The 21,302-nt window shown below is 35.5% G+C and overlaps 1 protein-coding gene across 2 annotated transcripts in view; it reads left to right on the top strand.

Annotated features, from left to right (window-relative positions):
• The window catches only part of ATL2 (atlastin GTPase 2), a 63,264-nt gene that overhangs the window by 8,331 nt on the left and 33,631 nt on the right, over positions 1-21,302 (top strand). For both annotated transcript variants that reach the window (XM_008575298.1, XM_008575297.1), the window contains exon 2: positions 19,968-20,212. In XM_008575298.1, coding sequence (XP_008573520.1) covers positions 19,968-20,212 — 245 coding nt within the window. The remainder of the gene's footprint in view (positions 1-19,967; positions 20,213-21,302) is intronic.

Here is a 21,302-nt window from a genome sequence, read left to right on the forward strand (position 1 = left end):
GGAAGGAACGAAAGGAAAGTATAGTGGGAAGCTCTGACTTTTTTTTTTTTTTTTTTTTTTTTTGTCTTTTTTGTCTTTTTTCCGTCTCCGGCAACGGATCGCAACCCTCAGTGTTGCCCCCGTACCGGACTGGGGACCGGCAACGGGATCGCAAGCCTCGGTGTTGCTCCCGCGCCTCGCTCAACCAGTGAGCAGGAACCGGTCTATATGTGGGATCCGAACCCTCGGACGGGAGCGCCGCCCCGCTTCCCAAGCGGTGCACTATCCAGTGCGCCACCGGGCCGGCCCAGCTCTGACTTTCTTATCCCTTTGTTTTTTGAATTTCTCACATTTTATCTAGTTGGAAGGATGTTTATTTGCTGTTTTTGGCACCATTCCCTTCTTTTTACAGCTGCTGTTGTAGTAGGAATTTTGCCTGTATTGAGCCAAGTCGGGAATTTGAGTACTTTCCTTTCTTTTTTAAACTGCTGCAATAACAGTCATCTGAGGAAGAGAGATGTGGCAAAATGGAACTTAGTGTCTTATTTCCAGAGTCTTGGCAAATACCTTTTTGAGATATTTTTCATGATAGCCCTATTCTAAATTTAAGCCTCTGTGTGTGTGTCCCTTGCTGACTGGTTAACTCAAATTTTATTGCTGTTTTATGGGTTTGATATCTCTTAACTTCCACAAAGTTAAATTTTGGGCCCAAGAGGGGATGATTTAGCTATTTGCCTGAGTCAAGGAAACCTACTTTGGTTTTGATGGATTCCTGATCCCTGTGTTTCAAAATCTTGGAGTCACTATACCAAAAATACTTTCGGAAATGGAAATGTGCATCACCACTTTATAAAGGCTTATAAGAAAAGAGAACGTCCATTATAAAAAATAATTTAATGTTATCTGTTACCTAGGCCACAGAAGGATGTTTAGGAACTAGCTCTTGTGTGCATCCCTTTCTATTTTTTACTGTCACCTCTTGGCTTTGGGCCTCTCACTTTATATCGAGGCTCTTGTAGTTGCCTTATATCTGATTTCCCTGTTTTTAGACTCATTACACTTCTTACTCACTCATTTTCAGTTTATCTCTGTGACGCAGCTTTGATCCTATCATTCTTCTTCTCTAAAATTTTCAGTGGCTCTCCTCAGGTATAATGCCCAGCATTCTTAGCCAACACTTTTAAGGTTATCCTTAATCTGACCTTCAGGGCTCAGAGAGATGCAGCCATTTCCAGAATGTCTTCATTGATGACCCTAGTTTAAATAATACAATATAGTGCTGCTTTTGTTTTACTCAAATAGCATTTCCTTTATGCTATCCTTTTATACTTGTTTGTGTTAGAAACTTGAGAGTAAGGACCATTATTAGCAAATTGTACTTCTCTAGAATCTAGCAAAGTGCCTTGCACTCTAATTATTAGCTTGAAGTAGGTAGGGTGGGGGTGGGGCGCCTTCCTAAATTAGTCATGACACATCGAATATGTGTATTGAGCATTGTGGGAGTCAGTGAATATGAAACAATGTGTTGCACATTTATTTGCATATAAATTTATATGTATATCTTGCCAAAGATGGGCAAATATACTTTTATTGCATCTTACATTTTAAAGTTTACATTTAAAACTTACCCTTCTAGACAGTTTATGAAGAACAAAATGTTCCCCAAATATTGGGGGACTGTGTAAATGATTTGCTAACGGTGTAAATGATTAAGTGTTAATAAGGGGATTTTGAAAAATAGCTGTATGCTAAGGTTTGTTACAGAGATGAGAAATTTTTTTTTTTTAACAAATTGTGTTTTTGGTAATTCTTTTAGGTTTGTAGAAATCTTGAGCACATAAAAATTCAGATCTAAGTTTATTCAACAAACATGCTCATTTGGTAATGAAGATGTAGTTTGGCATAGTTGGAAGATGACGGATTTTACAATCACAAGACTAAGCTGTGCATCCTGACTTGATAACTTAGAAAAACGTGTGCCCTTGCAAATTGCTTAACCTGTGCCTCAGTGTCCTCCTTTATGAAAACAAGGAAACTCATAGTTACTCCACAAAGAAATTTTGAGGATTAAAGAGATGATATTTGGTATTAGCACGTCTTAGGCACTCTTATTTAGAGTTTTTCCCTCTGCTGTAGTAAAAGGTACAACACTTAAAATTATTTTATACAGTAAATTGTTTTGAGGGATGAGAAAGTTACTAATAATGTTTTCCCCTCTTTTCCAGATATTCATTTCTTTCATTTCTTTGTTCAAATGTTTCCTTGTTGGAGATGCCTTCCCTGACCATTCTTTTATAAAATAGCTACTTCTGCTTCTATTTACCTTAACCTGCTTTGTTTTTCTCTGTAGCACTTAACACTGGCTGATGTCATATGTTTGTTCTCTACTTTCCCACCTTTAGGATGCAAGCTCTTAAAAGCAGTATTTTGTTTGTTTATTTTGTTCACTACTGAATCTGCAGTTCCTAGAACCATGTTGTAGTTGTTCAGTGACTATTTATTGAAGGAATAAAGGTTCGTACACCTCGAATTCTAGTTCTTTCACTCCTTGAACCAGAATTACCTTGGTGGTATTTAGTGGGGTACTTGTTAAAAATGTAGATTCCTGCACCTCATGCCTGATCAGCTGAATCAAACTCTGGGGGGGTGGGGGTGGGAGAGTGGTGTCCAAGAATCTCTATTTAGAGCAAGCCACTCAGATGGTTCTTGAGCTGTAGTGTGCATGGGAATCCTTTTTTACTGTGTGGTTATGGCTGATTAAATACCGACAGTATAACTCAGTTGTAGACCAATTATAATTAAATTATAGATGGGTTGACCACTGTGTAGCTGTTTTTTTGTTTTGTTTTGTTTTACTCTGATTATTTTGGCTATTCTAGTTCTTACCCAAAAATCCAGTTTAATCTGGAGCTTTAGGGATCTAGAAATTTCAAATACCAGATGTCAGTCAATACACCTCTCAAACAAAAACGAATCCTTTTAAGCCCACCAGTGTTCTGTACTTGTCATTATTTTTACTCAGGAGAATAGATGATTAATTTTAAATGATAAATAGGGATTTATTTTATTTTGGGGGAGGGTGGCTGGCCAGTACATGGATCTGAACCTGTAACCTTGGTGTTATAAGGCTGTGCTCTAACGAACTGAGCTAACTGGCCAGCCCGCGATTTATTTTAAATGATAAGCATCATTCAAAAATGTGGACTGAGTTGCGTCTTCTTACTTTCTATGTCTGTACCAGTGGGGAACAATGATTAATCTTTTAAGAATTATAACATTGAAAGGCAGTTTGGTGTAATGGAAACAGCATGAGTTTAATATAAAGATAGATATCTTGATGTATGCACTACTTTTTAGCTTTAGAACCTTGAAGAATTTTTTAAAACTTCTTTTAATATCCCCATTTCCTCTCTCTGAAATAGGGGGATAATAGTTAAGTCATAGAGTTGTTTAGAGGATTACTTTCACAGCGTCTGGCATAAAGCCATTGAGTCATTCCATATATATAAGTTCCCTTCCCTGTGTAACTGAATTCTGAGGTAAGTTAAAAGAGGTGACTTAAAGTGTTTCGTTAAAAACAATTGTAACATATTTCAAACTTAGAAAAGTGACAGAAAGATATAATAGGTGCCCAAGTGTCCATTGCATAGATTTAATACATAGTAATTGCTGTATTGGTTTTTAATCCCTTTTAAAAGAGAAATAAAATGTTACTGTACAGTTGAGGGGTTCTCCCAATATCTCTCTCTTCTCCCCTTCCTCCAGAGATATACCCTATCCTTAAAGTGGTGTATATATGTCCTGGTTTTTTAATGGTTCCATAGTGTATATATGTATATATCATATATAATAGCATTTTGCCATGTTTAAAAAAGTTTAGTAAGTGGCTCAAACTATGTATTCTTTTGTAGCTTGATTTATTTTTTCATTGACATTGGTTTTGAGGCTTATCCATGTGTAAATATTTATTTATTTATCTATCTATTTATTTATTTGGCAGCTGGCAGGTATGGGGGTCTGAACCCTTGACCTTGGTGTTACAAGGCTGCCCTCTAACCAACTGGCTAGCCCCATGTGTAAATATTTAGATCTTATTTATTAATTTTAATTTTCTGACTTATCTCATGGTTTATTTATCTATGGGTATTTAGGTTGTTCCAAATTTTCTTTTGAATTACAAACAATGCTTTAGTACAGAAGGAATCATGTATCTCTTTTCTTGTACATATGTGCAGGAATTCCTTTAGGATATAAGCAGCTTACCTAAAAAAATATTAAAAGTTTCAGGGCCGGCCCGGTGGCGCACTGCTACAGTGCGCTGCTTGGGAAGCGCGGCAGTGCTCCCGCCGAGGGTTCGGATCCCACATACAGACCGGCCGCTCACTGGCTGAGCAAGGTGCGGGTGCAACACTGAGGGTTGCGATCCCGTTGCCGGTCCCGGTCCGGTATGGGCGCAACACTGAGGGTTGCGATCTGCTGCCGGTCACGAAAAAAGACAAAAAGGAAAAAAAAAAATTAAAAGTTTCAGTATTTTGTACTTTCATTCCTTAAAAATCTGGACCACAGAACAAAAATGTATTTCCCCCATATCCTCCTCAAAAAAGTACTTAAGAGCAGATGCAACACCCTTCTTATATCTTGACTTGAGGTGAGATTTTCTACCAGACTTCCATTTAGAAGAAAATGGCAAACCTTAGTGTGAGAATTTAGTGAGGACTTGCAGAAACCAAATAGAAAATTTCTGTCTTGCTGTTTAGAGTCCCTTGAGCCATCATTTATTCTAGTATCTTTTTTTTTTTTTTTTTTTTCCTTTTTGTCTTTTTTCGTGACCAGCAACGGATCGCAACCCTCAGTGTCGCGCCCGTACCGGACCGGGACCGGCAACGGGATCACAACCCTCGGTGTTGCTCCCACGCCTCGCTCAGCCAGTGAGCGGCCGGTCTGTATGTGGGATCCGAACCCTCGGCGGGAGCGCCTGCCGCGCTTCACAAGCGGTGCACTGTAGCAGTGCGCCCCCGGGCCGGCCCTATTCTAGTATCTTTTAACTAGCCAACAAAGTTGACTTCATAAACTGCAACCTCATTTAAATTATCTAATTTAACTTTAGTTTTTTTTCTTCTTTTTTCTTAAAGTACACTTATTCAAGTGTATGCTTTAAGAACTGGTTAATATTTGACAAGCTTTGGGAAAAATACTTTGAGTTTATACATTTATAATCTGTTTTACAGTTTTCTTCATCTACGTAGATAAATGCATAAAAGCATTTTTATGCTTCGTTCTTTAAGTGGGAACAGCAAAGATTCTGTGACATCAGTGTTGGTTGCTATGGAAACGGTAGATTTCAAGAGGAAAATATGTGAGTCTTATAGGAAAAACAACTCTGTCTCCTGATTTGATAGTAATGAAAGAAGGATGTGAACTACATTGTATATTCTTTAAAGCATTTTTCAAAGTCTTAATGTTTAGGATGGTCTTTTGTTGTTGGCCAAAGGGGCAGGTCTAATGGGGGAAAATACTATTTTTGATAACTGGCATTGTTAATAGGTTCTTTTCTGGAGTCTTTAATGTTTTTATTTTTGCAATTTGCATTGTAGTTCCAATTTTACAGGAACACATTGTGAATTAAAATCTTTTCTTATGGTACCTGATTGGCTGATAGTTGATTCTCTCCTTCAAAAAAAATATTTTATTGGAATCCATTGTGTCTTTGTCAGTATTTTTATTCCAGGCTGTAGCAGTCTGGAAGGCAAGGCCTAATACTGCTGTAAAAGCTCACCCAGGTGACTGATGATCATTCTAGACCAATAGTTTTCAACCTTGTGTATCATATTAACATTTTAAAACATTTTCTATATCTATTTTTTAAAAGTGGGGATTGTTTATGTACCTTGTCTCTTTTGCACTTTATATAGAATCCTCTATAGCTAAGCTAGAGTGATTAGTCAGAGTATTAGCAGTCTCCTGTGAAGAATGGAACATTACAGTTTAGCTTGAAGATTTTGCTTTAACATCATTAGAAACTATGTGAAATAAAATTAAGTGAATGGCATTTCCATACTAAACACCTGTAAAATATCATGACTCCTTATTTTCTGAGGACCAGAAGTATTGGCATCATTTTGGAGTTAGAAATGCAGTTTCAAGCTTCACTCCACACTTACTGAATCAGAATATGCATTTTAACAAGATCCTCAGGTGATTTGCATTCATGTTAAAAGTTTGAGAAGCAATACTATAGAGGAAATAACACTAAATAAGAAGTCATGGCTCAGTTCTTCCCCCAAACAGTGGTCTAGGCATGTTTTCCTTGTCGTTAAAATGAGTGAATTGGGTTACATCTGTAAAGCCCGTGTAAGTGATATATTAGATTTAATTTTGAGTATTGAGGCTAATTTTTAAGCATATGTATTAGAACTTAAATGTTCTCATGTGTCTTAACATGGTATGTATTCTAGGGAGCATATGCATATTCTCATGATGCTTAAAACACTTATAGGACTTAGAAAATGCCCTTCCTCCCCAATATAAAAAACTACCACTCCTTAAGAAAATAAGTATTAGTAACTGCGTATTATCTTTCTACTTTTTAACAAAAATATCTTGGCATGATCAGGTACTGTAATCATAGGAATCTATCTACAAAGGAATAAATTTGTCACTGTTGGAGATATTCAAAATTATGTTTTCAAGGCCCTATATTCAGATCATGAGAAAATATTTTAAATTGAATTTCAGCAGTGTTAGAATTGATGGACAGCTTCAGTTTTTCACCACATTGGTATAACCTTCATAGGCAATTATCTTTGAAGGGGGCAATATTAATTAGACTGTTTGTTGTAGAAAATGATTGATAAATTGGTTGTAATGTTTAGTTCTTTTGCCTAATAAATGAAAGTGCTAAGGGAAATAGGCTGGATCTGATTTTTTAAAATCTGCCCTGTTGAGATATAATTTACATAAAATTTGCTGATTTTGGAGTACAGTCTGGTTAGTTTGACAATTATGTAGTTTGCAACCACCATCCTAGTGATGATACTGAAGATTTCCATTACCTCAAAAAGTTCCTTTATGCCCCTTCTCTTCCTTTACCCTCAGCTCCTGGCAACCACTGTTCTGCTTTCTGTGTCACTGTAGTTTTGTTTTTTATAGAATTTTACATAGATGGAATCATGTAGTACAATATTGTGTGTGTGGCTTCTTTCACTTAGTGTAATGCTTTTTAGGTTTATCTGTTATATATATCAGTAATTCATTTCTTTTCATTGCTGAGTAGTAGTCCGTTGTACGGGTTTAACACAGTTTATTCATTTTCTAGTAAAATGGACATTGATGGTTTTTGTTTTTGCTATTATGAACAAATCTTCTGTCAACATTTGTGTCCAAGTCTTTTGTTGTTATGTGTTCTAATTTCTCTTTTTAAGTACTTAGGAGCTTGATTATATTCTTAGATACTAAGTGTATGTTTAACATAAGGTATTGCCATAAAGTTTTTTGAAAAGTTTTTTGATCATTTTACACTGTCACCAGAAAAAGTTACTTCTCACAATTTTGGTGGTCTTGTAAATTTTAGCTAGTCTAGTGAGCATGTAGTGGTATCTCACTGTGGTATTAATATATATATTTCTGTAACATCTAATGGTGTTGAGTATCTTTTCAGGTGCTTGTTTACCATTCATGTATCTTTTTTGAACTGTTAATATCTCCTTCCCATTTAAAAATGGAATAGTTTGTATTCAGTTGTAAGAGTTCTTTATATGTTCTGAATACTGGATTTTGATTAAGGATTTTGAAGTCTGTTCATGAGTGATATTGGTCTGCAGTTTTGTTTTCTCGCAGTTTCTTTGGTTTTGGAATTGGTGGTAATACTGGCTTCATAAAATGAGTTGGGAAATGTTCCCCTCTCTTTTTTTTCCTTCTGGAAGAGTCTGTAGAATTAATATCATTTCTTCCTTAAATGTTTGGTAAAATTCACCAGTGAAGTGATCTGGGCCTAGAGTTTTCTTCTTAGAGTGTTTAATGGATTTATTTTAAAGTTGATCCTTTTCAATTTTCCCTACTAAAGAGTGAGTACCTTCTTTTAGTTAGCCAGCTGATAATGAGTTTTTAGGGTAGGGTTCTTGCTTCAAGATTTTAGGAGGCAATAATTGGTGTGTATTTAGAACTGTATTTCTAGGGAGTAGGTTAAGGAGAATGGTGGGGTAGGCATAGCATTTTAGAATCACTTGGCCTTGTCTTGTATATTTTGAAAACATAGTTTTGGTCCTCCATGCACTCTCCTGTCCCTCCTAATCACTAAAATGTATGAAAGTAGAACAGTTGAGAAGCAGAGTTCTAGAATATTTGAGAGACTTTCTTTTCTCTTGCCTAGCACTGGCATGTATTTCTATTTTTTTGTACCTAGATCTGCTTCATCTCCCAATAAACCCTTTATTTGCATCAGAACTTACCATTTCAAATATGTGTAGAAGTGAAGATAACAATATAAGGAAACCCTGTGTATACATCTCCCAGATTCAACAATTATCAACGTACTGATCACTTTGTTTTATCTGTTCTTCTATAACGAACCTCCCTATCAGATATCTTGAAGCAAATAGCAGATTGTATGAATGTTTTACTTGGCTTTAAAATATTGATGACTTTTAAAAACACAGCCACAGTACCAATATCATGCTAGAAAAATAATATCAAATATCCAGAGTTCAGATTTCTTTGTTTTGATTTTTTAACAGCTGATTTGCTTGAACAAGGCCAGAATGCTGCATTTTGTTGATATGACTCTTTTCTATAGGTACTGCACCCCACCCCCTACCCCCACTGCTTTTGTAATTTATTTGTATATCTAGGTTTATTTGTCCAGTGGGATGTCCCATGTTCTGGATTTTTTTCTGAATCCATCTCTGTGGTGATGTTTAACATGTTTCTCTGCCTTCTGTATTTCCTTACCTGTAGTTAGTTCTAGAGGCTTGATCAGATTTAGGTTTTTAAAAAATTTTTACTCACCAGTACGTCATAGAGGTGCCCTATGCTTCAAATGTTGGGTTATCTTTGTCATGTTAAGACTGATTCAGGGGAGTTAGGGGTTGATCTATCCTTTATAATCTACCCCATCAGTTTTTCACCCAGTAGTCTTAGTCAATGTACAGTGCTGCCTTTTGAAGTCCCCATTTCTAGGGAGTGAAAATTACCTGTTTCTATTTATGGAAGCCCTTAGACTTTATTACTTAATTGGTTCCTGGGTAACAGTCTTAAGTCAGATCATTAGTTCCTATAAATGCATTACTTCTAATTAGGATTCTTTTAGGAAATCTATTTCCTTCCATGTCATACTTGCTTGAAAATAAATGAAAAGAATATTGGAAAGATACTTTACAGACTTTTATTAAGAACAAATATCAGATATTTAATATAAATATGTTGTTATTTAATACTGATTATATGTTAAATGCTAATACAGGTTTTAAAGAAATTTTTCTCCATTAACTAGATTGGCTGAATCGGTTGAGGCTTCTTAAAGCCTCTTCTTCTAAAGCTCTTTTAGGAGCAAAATAAAGCTTGGAAGTCAGGATGCTCCCTTTCTCTGGTAGATTTTGCTTTACAATCATAGGAGGTCTACATTATTCCAAAGATCTTATAATTATTTGCAAAGTTATCATCTGGTTATTACTTACTTTGTTGGTACTCTACAATTTTAAATAGTAAATGCTAGAGGAGAAGAATTTCTGTCTCATCCTTGCTTTTCCACTTTTGAAAGTGCTTTGTTGCTGAAATCCTTTGAGATTCTAACAATTCGGTTGTATTTGCTTTGAAATTGTGGATTGCTCTTTCTTTCTTGTCACTGTAGCTTAATTAATGCATTCATTTTCTGAAAAATTCTGTTTTGTTGATGATGATATCAAATAGTAATTCTTTCTTAACTTCCAGGTAATGTTACTAGAAAATGCTACAGTCTGTCTGTAATGGCACTTAACACTTCCCACTGAATTTCAGGGCCAATCAGTTCTCTCTTCCTAAACTTCTCAAACCATCTTTTGAGCTAAAAACTTACTTCTGTGATAGCTTACCTATCCAATTTTTAAACATTTTGTAGACTGTAGGTAGTGCATCTAAGAAAATTGTCACTTTGGTTCAGAGTTTTATAGATTTTCTGTATTTGCCTGTATATACATTATATCAAGTTGTCCCACATCATTAATCAACCTGTCCCATTTAACAAAAATTACTGATAATAGCACTGACCTAGGTATCTGTGCTTCCTTTAGTTATGTTTCCTTGTCCGTCACAACTGTGCTTTGTTAAATATGATAGTTTGAACCTGGAAAATAACTTGTATTCTTTTATTCCTCACTTCTGTAGATTTAAAATGCCATGCTTTATTTCTAAAGTGATAATATTTTTACTTTAAAAAAATTTGAAATTTGGTGATTTATTTTTTTTTGAGATCATAGTTAAAAACCAAGAAAATTTCAAAATTTGAAGACAGTTTACAAAAAGCAGGGAGCGGAGTGCCTGTTTGTGCTAAGCACAACTCCAGATTTTTAGCTGGGTTATCAACCTCAGCCGATTACCCAGTGATCCTTAGTTTCAAGTTGATCGTAGTGTTTAGACTGTAAACACTATGAATTTTGATTTATGTTTATAAATTTGAATTTCGATTGTTATTGTGGGGGTTTTAATTATGATAAAAGCCATAAAGGTAGGATGGGGGTTGTTGAAAGTAAAGCCATTTCAATTTGAGGCTTTGACTGTTGGTACTTATAGAGAGACAGTGATGAGGACTTACCAGTTTTGCTGACTATAGTTAGTGTTTATAGCCATTTCAAGCTTTTTACCCCCATTCAATTGAAAGAACCACATTTTGCTATGGTAAAAACACAATTTGCTTTATAATGTTAGATTTAAAGTTGCATTTCTGACTGAAGATTCTGTTGGAAGTAAATCATGGATATATTATACTAGCAAATATATAGCCACTATAAACGTTTTAAATTAGTTTTTAGTGTAAAATTATATACTGCATACAAGGGACCCCAGTGTATATAGGCAGCACATAAATTGTTTTGAATTTAAAAACTATCTGTAAAATAGCATTTAAGCATTTAATAATTTGTTACTATAGAATTAAAGGGACTTGTGGGTGGTAATATAAACTTGTTTTCTTAAAGCTATCTAGATTATGAATATAGACATTCATAGAAGAGGAAACAAATATATATAGAGAAAATGGTCAACCTTAGTCAAAGAAATGCGTATTAATGCAATGTGATTGAAGAACTGAATTTTCAACTTATGTTAGTTATATTACATTTAAAGAACTGAGGTAGTTTTATCAGTGTGGATAAAAATATGAATGGAAAATAATTTTTTTGTATTTGACTCATTATTAGAAAACTTTGTGTTTGGAGCAACTTATGTATGTAAATCTACTTTTTCAGCTGTGAATTTTATGAAATCTAAATATCATGTATTTTTGGTAGACATTGTGTAAGTTGAGGTGTGCTGTACGTGTAAAATACACAGCAGAATTTGGAGACAGTATGAAAAAGTAAATATTTTAATTTTAAAATATTGACTGTGTTAATTGGGATAATAAATAAAAAATATTTAAATTATTTTTGTTTTTTGTTTTTTTTGCTTTTTAATGTGACTACTGGAAAACTTAAATTATATATGTGGCTCACATTTCTTGTGGATAGGGCTGTCTATTCTATATTCTTATTAGTAATTTTTTGTCTTATTATATCAATTGTTCAGAAAGAGTTGTTAAAAATCTCCCAGTAAGACTGTGCATTTGTCTATATTTCTCTCTAGTTCTCTGAATTTTTGCTTCATGTATTTTAATCTCTGTAACAAGTATTTACAGTTGTTATGTCTTCCTGATGATTTCCCATTTTATATCTAGTAGTACTTTGTCTTGAAGTCTATTTTGATATTTATGTAGCTATATCAGCTTTCCTTTGATTAATGTCTGCATAGTATACTTTATTCCCTACCTTTTACTTTCAACCTGTCTTTCTTTATGTTAAAAGGGCAGCTCCAATATGCGGTATATAGTTTTTGCTTTAATTGTCCAGTCTGACAATCTGGGTCTTTTCATTGGAGTATTTAGTGTGTTTACATTTGATGTAATTATTGATTTAGTTGGATTTAAATTTGTCATCTTACTGTTTGTTTTCTATTTGTCCCTTTTGTTTTTTGTTCTTATTTTTTCTTTTGGGTTAATTGAATATTTTTTAGTATTCCATTTTAGTTCCTTATTGGGCTTTTTTTAGCTATAACCTCTTCTTTTTTGCCTTTTTTTTTTTTTAAAGTCATTTCTTTAGGGCTAACAGTATGCATCATTAATATATCAAAGTCTGTTTAGAATCAGTGTTTTACCACTTTCTGCTTTAAAATCATAAAAACTTTAGAGTATAATTTCATTTACTTGTCCTTACATTTATCTTAATTTTTAAGATTTTCTACTTCTATGTACATTATAAACTCTACATACAATTTATTAGTTTTCCTCTCAATTATCAATTATCTTTTAAGGAAATTACTTGGAGGAAATAGCTAATCTTTTATATTGTATCTGTTTATTTACTCCTTCAGATTCATATCTGTGGGAATGTATAATGAGTCCTTCCATTTGGTAATATTGTGTTTTAGCCTGAAGAAAATTATTTAGCATATCATGTAGTGCATGTATGCTGGCAACACATGCTCTTAGCTTTTGCTTATTGTCTTGTTTTTGCTTTCATTTTTTAATGATAGTTTCACTGAATATAGAAGTCTTGGTTGATACCTTTTTTTCTTTAAGCACGCTGAAGATATCGTTCCATTGTCTTTTGGCCTCTATTGCTTCTGATGAGAAGCAGTCATTTGAATTATTCCCATCTGTGTAATATGTATTCCTCCCCACCCCCTTGCTGGCTTCTTTAAAGATTTTCTTTTTACCTTTGGTGGTTTGCATTCTGAATGATGTGGTATGTTTTGTATTTTCCCCACTTGAGGTTTGCTGAGCTTTTTGCAGTTTTATGTCTGTCATCAAATTTGGTAACACTGTGAGGTTTCAGATATTTTAAATCTCCGTTCTCGCTTTGTTCTCCTTCTGGGACTCTAACTACATGTTCAGTATTGCCCTATGGGCCCCTGAGACCCTATTCGTTTTTCTTTATTCTTTTTTCTCTCTATTCTTCAGATTAGAGAATTTATTTTTTTTCTGTTTTCAAGTTTACTAACCCTTTCTTCTGCTACCTTCAATCTGCTAAGTTCATCCAGTGAATATTTCATTTTAATTATTGTACTGCTCAGTTCTAGAATTTTTATCTGTTTTTTAATAGTCTGTTTCTTGGCTGTGACTCCTTATCTATTCACTTTTTAAGTCCTTATTTTACTGTAAGTTCTTGGACATATTGACAATATCTGCTTAAAAGCTTTTGTTTGCTAAATTCTACATCTGGGTCATTGCAGGATTGGTTTCTATTAACTGCTTTTCTTTCTTGACTGTGAGTTACATTTTCTTCTTCCTTTGTATGTCTAATAATTTCTGATCATATATTGTATATTATACGTTATGCATTGTAGGGATTCTGGATTCTCTTATCTAGTTTTTGTTGTGTCAGGCAGTTCAATTACTGGTGGATCTCGACCTTGTGTAGGCTTGGCTTTATACTTTGTTAGCGTGGATCTGTGGAAAGCTTAGAGGAAGCTCCCCTAACTTGGCAGGACTAAATTCCACATTGTGTACCTTGCATATCTTTTCAAGTCTTGATTTTAGGCTTTGTTTGAATGGATCTTCAGTAGGCTTTTCTCTGAGATATGGTCCTTAATTGTAAGATGTGGCCTTTCTAGTGTCTCAGCTTGATGCCTGAGGTATTCATAAAATCTGTTCACTCTGGCTGGGCCAGAACTCCAAAGTGTCTCAATATTGTTTGACCTCTGGTGTCTGTTGTTCTCTCAACCTTTAGTAGCTGCCCTCTGGTAAGCCTTGCGTAGTGTTGTGTTCCCTTGCACCTGGGAAGCTTGTTGCCCTCGGTCAAGGACTTCTGGGCTCCACCCCTGCACAGCTCCTTTTTCTCTGGTGCCCTGCCTCACAGATACCTACTGCTTCAGCAATCCTCAGACTCAGATCTTTGCTTGTGCTCTAGTTCTTCATGCTGTAGTTAGGAGATTGTTTTCAGGCAGAGAGCTGGGAGTGATTATGGGCTCACCTTGTGAGTTTGCTCTCAAGGATTCTAATCTTTTGCTACCTATTGTCCAGTGCTTGAAGAAAAATGCCTCAACGAATTTTATAGTAGTTTGTGGTGGAGGACCCGTCTGGTACTAGTTACTCTAATGAGTGGAAGTCCCAAACCACCCCCCCCACCCCCACCCCCCCAGTATTTATGCTTTTAAAAAAGCAAAACAGAATCAGGGATGATTTGTACTACTTTGTAAGCTGCCTTTTTCTCACTTAATTTTATGGTGATTAAAAAAAATTCTTAATTTCTAAGAGTGTGCATGTGTTTTTTAAGCTGCATAATATGTCGGTATATGGGTAAAATAACTGTTGGGTCACTTTCCAGGTTTGAGACACTCACCATTAATTTTCACTACCAGAAATAGCACTGGTAGACAAACTTGTACATCTTTGTTAGCATCTTAGTTTATATCCTTATAATAAATTTCTAGAAATAGGTTTACCATAGCATAACCTCTTTAAGGCTTTTGAACTTTTGCGCTAGAATAAACTTTGAATTCTTAGGTACTATTTTCGTTTGGATATGGAATATAAATGTTGAGGTCCAAGTACCAGACACTGAAACATTGCTTTCCTTTTGTTAGGTAACTCATTTCTATAAATCGATTGGGTAGACTGAACTGACTTTCCATAAAATTTGTTTCAAGTTTTTATATGGAATGTAATTACTTAAAATATACTTTCAATGCTTTTGAAAAGTGAATTACTCTTTGTTCACTGTAAGTTTAGTTTTGGGTTGATGTAATCTAACATTGGTAACATTTTATTGTAATGCATATTTGTAACATCATTTTATTGTCCTAGCTTATAATTAAGCTTGAAGTTTGCTGACGGATCTAGGTCAGCTGTGAAGTGTAAATTTTGCTGTTGAAATACATACTGAGTATATGAATTTGGCAGATTTAAATTAAAGTATGATCAAGCAGCAAAAAGATAGATGTCTTTTTTTAAAAGAAACTTTACTTTTTAGAGCAGTTTTGAAGTTTACAGCAGAATTGAGCAGAAAGTACAGTTTCCATATACCCCTGCCCCCACACATACATACCCTCCCCCACTGTCAACATTCTGCACTAGAGTAGTTCATTTGTTAAAATTGATGAAGCTTCACTGACACATCATTATCATCCAAAGTACATAGTTTACATTAGGGCTCACTCTTGGGATTGTATATTCAGTGGGCTTTTGACGAATATACAGTGACAGGTATCCACCCCTATCGTATCATAGAGAACAGTTTCACTGCCCTAAGAACCCTTTGTGCTCTGCCTATTCATCCCTTCCTCTCCCCTAACCTCTGGCAACCATGGGTCTTATTTACTCAGACAGGTGTGTTTTTGTAGGTCTTGTGGCAAGGAGATCATTAAATATACTTAGTATTAAGGTGTGGAGAGATATTTGAGAAACAGGCGATCAGTTGTAGGTGTATTTCAGCTTGACCTTGAAAGATCCATTTGGGGACTAGAGTAGGAAAACTGACTTGGAACTGTGAATCATGAAAATTTACTGGAGGGCTGAAATCTGCTTCTCCAATAATTTTTTGGCATTGAAGAATGGAAATAAAATCACTGTGCTATACACAGGATTTAACTTAGTTTAAAATCTTAGGGTAATGCTCAGTTTAAAAAGACTTCCAATTGTAGTTAATCATCAAATGCTAATATTTACAGGTATTCTAGTGAAATTTACATACAGTTCTCTTTTAATCAGTTGCCTGTATCAGTGTTTTTATTTAGTCTGAATTTGGTAGAGCAATCATCCTGGGGAGTAAAATGTAGGTAAGTCACATCATTGTGCTCCATTATACCTTTGAAACATATTTGCCATACTTCCCTTTAAAAATCTGTGGACTAGAAATGGTGACAAATATGTAGGCACATTCTGCCTGTTTATCTGAGGTGCCTATCATTATCCATATTATAAAAGAAACCTGGCCACATGGTAACTATAGGCAACTAATGTAGGTGAAATTTCAAGTTAAAAAGGTTTCCTGCTCAGTGTTTTTTTAAAAAATAATTTCTTAAAAAACAACTAGTACTTTCTTTACAACAAGAACAAAAAACTGTTGGTTTTAACAAAATCAACAGTTTCCAAATTTGGTTATTATGATATTTTTGGCATTTATTAATTTTGAGTTCTTTTTAATGAAATCTTTTACTTGGTAGAACCTCATAATTTTTATGGTAATTTTGTGCTAAATATACTTACTACTCTTGAGTTGCTGGAGGTATTTCCCCAAACTAATTGATTAGCAAATTTGCATATAAAATAGTTAAGGGCAGGTGTAAGCCTCCCGCATAAAATGTTTAAATTTCATTTGTTTAAGAAATATTTGTTAAGCATCTGTTAGGCTAAGTATCAAGCACTATTCTAACAGGGAGACAGAATGATTGGGATCCTTACTTTCGTCTCATACATTCTATGGAGGGGGAAAGATGCAGGGTAACACATGGTAACAGATGAAAAATGAAAGAAAGTGAGCCGAGATGCCGGGTACCGTTCAAGCTTTATTAAAGAAAGAAATCTGCCGGGGTGTACTCAAAATGGAGGACAGCTTGGGGCTCCCCTAAAAATGGGGGAGAGCAGCAACAATGGGTTTGCGAGAGTTTATATTAGCTGTTGGGCGAGAAATGTATGGGGGGAGGGACCATTAGGTTGATGTAATGGGGTGGAGAACTGTGCAGATGCGGAAGCCGGAAAGTTGTTTCTAAGTCGGGAGGCTTCTTGTAAAGGGAAGTGGGGAGGGGCTTGGTGCTGGAGTGGGAGACAAGGCCAGCAGCTGTTTTGTTCTGGTGCTTATTGTGTGCACAATGGCGCTGGTCATGTCCAAAATCCATCAAGAAACAGTTATTTTATATATTGAAAAGGACTATGAAAAAACCTGTTTTGTTAAAGTGATAGGGGAGGGGTCTCTGATTTAGATTAAGGGGTTAGGGAAGGCCACAGTGAGGAGATAACATTTGAACTGAGACCTGGATGATGGAGATATTAGCCACGTGAATTTCTAGGGACAGAGCATTCCAGACAGAAGGGATGGCACAGGACAAAGATTCTAAGGTGGGAAACAGGTTTAGCTTGTTCAAGGAGCAGCAAAAAGGCCAGATTGCCATGTGTGTTATAAAATAAAACTAGAGGGTAGGTGGGGGGCCAGATCACATAGGGTTGTGGAGGCAGGCCATAGTAAGGAACTTAAGAGTTTTCTTTTCTTGTTTCTCTTTATTTTCTGGGTATAGTGGGAATCCAATTGAGGGTTTTAAACAGTGGATTCACAATTAAGAGAGGAAACATATAATAAATAAATACTTATAAATGACAGATTAAAATTAGGGGGTTATGGAAAGACTAAACTTGGTTTGGAGCCTCAGGGAAGATTCTCATTCCTGGAAAATGACATGTAAGCTGAGCCTTGAGGAATAAGTATGAATTGATTAGGGGAACAACAAGGGAGAGAATATTCCAGGCAGAGGAGTATTATGAATGAAGTCTGAGTCTAGAAAGAAAGAGCTTAATAGCATAATGGTTTGAAGAATGGCTGGCTTGGCTATCTGTAGTTTAAAGAGGTTCTATCTGTAGCACCAATGTGGCAAGAGAGATTGGCACTGAGTACAGGATCCTATAAGGCATATGTAGGATTTTAATCATTAGTCTTTTGTAACAGTGATTTTAAGAGGGAGAGTAACTTGATCAAATTTGCATCTAACTCTTTTGTTTAGTTGCTACTCTTTGGAGATTGGATTGGATTGGGGGAGGGGGCTTGGTAATTAATGAGGGGAGACCAGTTAGGTTCCACATTGTGAGATAAGATGGTATGTGTAGTTAAAGATGCCTTGTGATGTAGAGGTGAAGGCTGTGATAGTCTGCAAATCAGATAAGCTAGAATGTTTCTTTCTGTGAAAAGATTAAAAATCCATTAATGTAGGTACATAATCTTTGTTCTGTGAATAGTGGTTATGTGGATAAGATACTGTTGCACTGTTGACTTATAATGACCCCCTCCTCAGTGGAGTGGCTTTCTCCTGTGAGAGGAAGGACAGTCATTTCATTGAACACAATGGATACTGTGTTTCCTTAGACTGGAAACTGACACTTGGTAGACAGGCTCAAGGGGAGGGTTTCTTAAAAATTTTGATGAGGGAGAGAATAAAGTACCCAGCAGTAACTTGTTGCTACATGGGATCAAGCAACTGGTAGAAAAGAAGGCCATTGGTACCTGTCCTCTGAATCCATTAGGTATTTTTTTAAAAAAGAACAGAACCCTAAACTTCAGAATTTGTCTCTGCTGTGTACATTTTCTGTAGTTATTTCTTAATCACTATTCAGAAATGTTTTTACTACAAAGGTTACCTTATTTTGGTGTTTTGTGGTGAACGAAGGAAGGTTTTATGTGGCTGTTTTGGGGATCTATATAATTTGGAAGTGGTGGCTATGGTGTTTGGTAAGAAAGCCTAGTTGAAAATGAAACTCTAAGATATAACTCTGTATCTCACTGACCATTCTTCTCCACTAAAACATTAATCCTGAGCTTTGCTTTAATAAGAGAGGCTATACTACTGGGTTACTCTTATTAAATTAGGGACTCGTTAGATTTATCATATCATTTTTGGAAACTTCTTAGGACCCCTAATTTTGTCCTTAAAGTCCAGAATGAAAAATAACACAACTTGTAGGTTTTGGTCTTTGTAATGTAGAGTAATTTTCCCGGTGATGGCTACAGAGAAAGTTGGAATCTGAAGTATCAGGTGAAATTGAGTTTTCCTCTCTCCGTATCTAGTTTCTGTGTGCATAGAGTAGCAAAAGTTGTTTACAGAATAATGCAGTGTTGCACTCTGTTTGTCCTCACACGGATTTGTCACCTCTCTCCCCTGGGTGATGGAGACGCAAAGGATCACTCAAAGCCCATCTCTTCTGAGCAGCGAGACACCCCAAAGGGGTTAACTTCCTGGAACCCTCAAGAGGGAGGCATTCCTCCTTGGGAAATACAGGGGTTCTCGAGACCAGGAAGTTACAGAAAAGGAACATAAGTGGAGTTATGGTTAAGTATAGTTTAACAATAGAAGCTGGTAACATCAGTGAAATAACAAAGTGACATTCCATAATGCAGTTTGCAAAAGGTTAAGTTGATCCACCAACAAAAACTTGTTCTTAGCAAATACTGTCTTTTCCTACAGCAGTTTCCTTAGTATTTTTACATAACAGTAAAGCAACTTTTTTTAACATATCAATCAGTAGGTTAACCTGCTCTCAAGGACGCTTGTCCTCAAGAGCCAGCAACTTTGCTGTGTTACAATTCTGTATCCACAACAGAGACTTTATCCTGGGGAAAGTTTCCTGTCTTTTGCAAACTTAACATTTCTGTATGTAATTTTAAAAGGTTAGGTCAAACCTGAAATTACAGGGCTTTGGAAACTAGGCCCTGTGAAATACATTTGCTTTATAAATGTTAGTATACTCCATAATGCAGTGCTCAAGAACAGCTGCTGCTCACATTTAGCTGTTAAGACTTAATTGAGATTAGAGGCATATTTATTGTTGTTCTTTATCTCTGTGTATATAGTGGGGAAATCTTACTAGTATTCTTTGTCTTGTTAGAGAGAGAGTGAGAGATCCAAAGGTGTACTTAAACATAGCTTTTTGTAAGTATTTTCAAATGATCTGTAATGGGTGGGGGAGGGAATTATTTGAAATTATGCTTTAGTTGTGGTCCTTAAGGAAAATTTGGTAATGCTGGGATTAAAGTAACCTGTTTCTTTCTTTTTTTAAATTCTAGATGAGAATTATGAAGATGATGACCTAGTAAACTCTGATGAGGTTATGAAGAAACCATGTCCAGTACAGATTGTTCTTGCTCATGAAGATGACCATAACTTTGAGCTTGATGAAGAAGCATTGGAGCAGATATTGCTACAGGAGCATATACGAGATCTTAACATAGTAGTGGTATCTGTGGCAGGAGCTTTTCGTAAAGGGAAATCATTTCTACTGGACTTCATGCTTAGATATATGTATAACAAGGTGAATAGTGTCTTTTAAATTGAATCCAATTAAAAAATGAAAAACTACCAACCAACCCTGTTTGAAAAAAATAGACAAAACCCAATAAGGACTGTATCTTTAATTTTACAGAAATATGGTTCTTTATAGGACTGCTCTTTTAAGATAGTAATGTAAGTTTGAGCTCTTGATTCTTCTTCATCTCCATAATTATTTTTGCGTGTAATACATATTGTTGTATATGATTGAGCATCTGTGTTCCAGACATTGTAACTCTAACCCAAGATATCTGAGTATACTTTGAAAGTCTCTGAAGTACTATTTATATTCTCTCCCTTTTTGTTATTTCTTCACACTTCCCCCTTCTTGGCCAGATTTACAGTGAGTAAAGTAGGTGGATAGAGACCTTTGTAAAAGTACGCCTATATTCTTTTATTGACTATTACTATTTGAGATAAGTTCAGTTTCTCAGAGTGGCTTCCATAGCCTTCCATGATCTCTGAGCCTCATCTCTTGCCTCTGTGTGTAAGTATGCTAAAGTTTTTGCTATTCCTCGAGCATGTCATGTTATTTCTCAAACTTTGTTGTACTTCTTAGCTAATCTTCGTAGGAGGCCTTCCCTCACTTCTAAGACTATGTTATATCCTCTTCCTAACTCTAATGGAACAGGTTATATGTTTTATTGATATTACTTTAGTTACTTATTTTTTCTGGTTACTGTAATCTCTATCAGGGATGGTCCTTATCTTGGCAATTATATCTCCAGTGCCTAACATGGCAATTGACCTTAGTGTAGGCATTTACTGTCTATTTTGATCCATGAATCTCCTTTTCTTTACACATTTTCACTTTTATTTTATTTATTTATTTATTTATTTTTTCCTAATTTTATTTTGTCGATATACAATGAGGTTGATTATTATGGCCCATTACCGAAACCCCCCTCCCTCCTCCCTCTACCCCTCCCAGCCAACAATGTCCTTTCTGTTTGCTTGTCATATCAACTTCAAGGAGTTGTAGTTGTTGAGCCTTCTTCCCCACCCCCCGTTTTTTTGTGTGTCTGTGTGAATTTATTTATTTATTTTTAGCTCCCACCAATAAGTGAGAACAT

The sequence above is a fragment of the Galeopterus variegatus genome, unplaced genomic scaffold (genome assembly GCF_000696425.1).
Source record: "Galeopterus variegatus unplaced genomic scaffold, G_variegatus-3.0.2 Scaffold1169, whole genome shotgun sequence".
Lineage (NCBI taxonomy): Eukaryota > Metazoa > Chordata > Mammalia > Dermoptera > Cynocephalidae > Galeopterus > Galeopterus variegatus.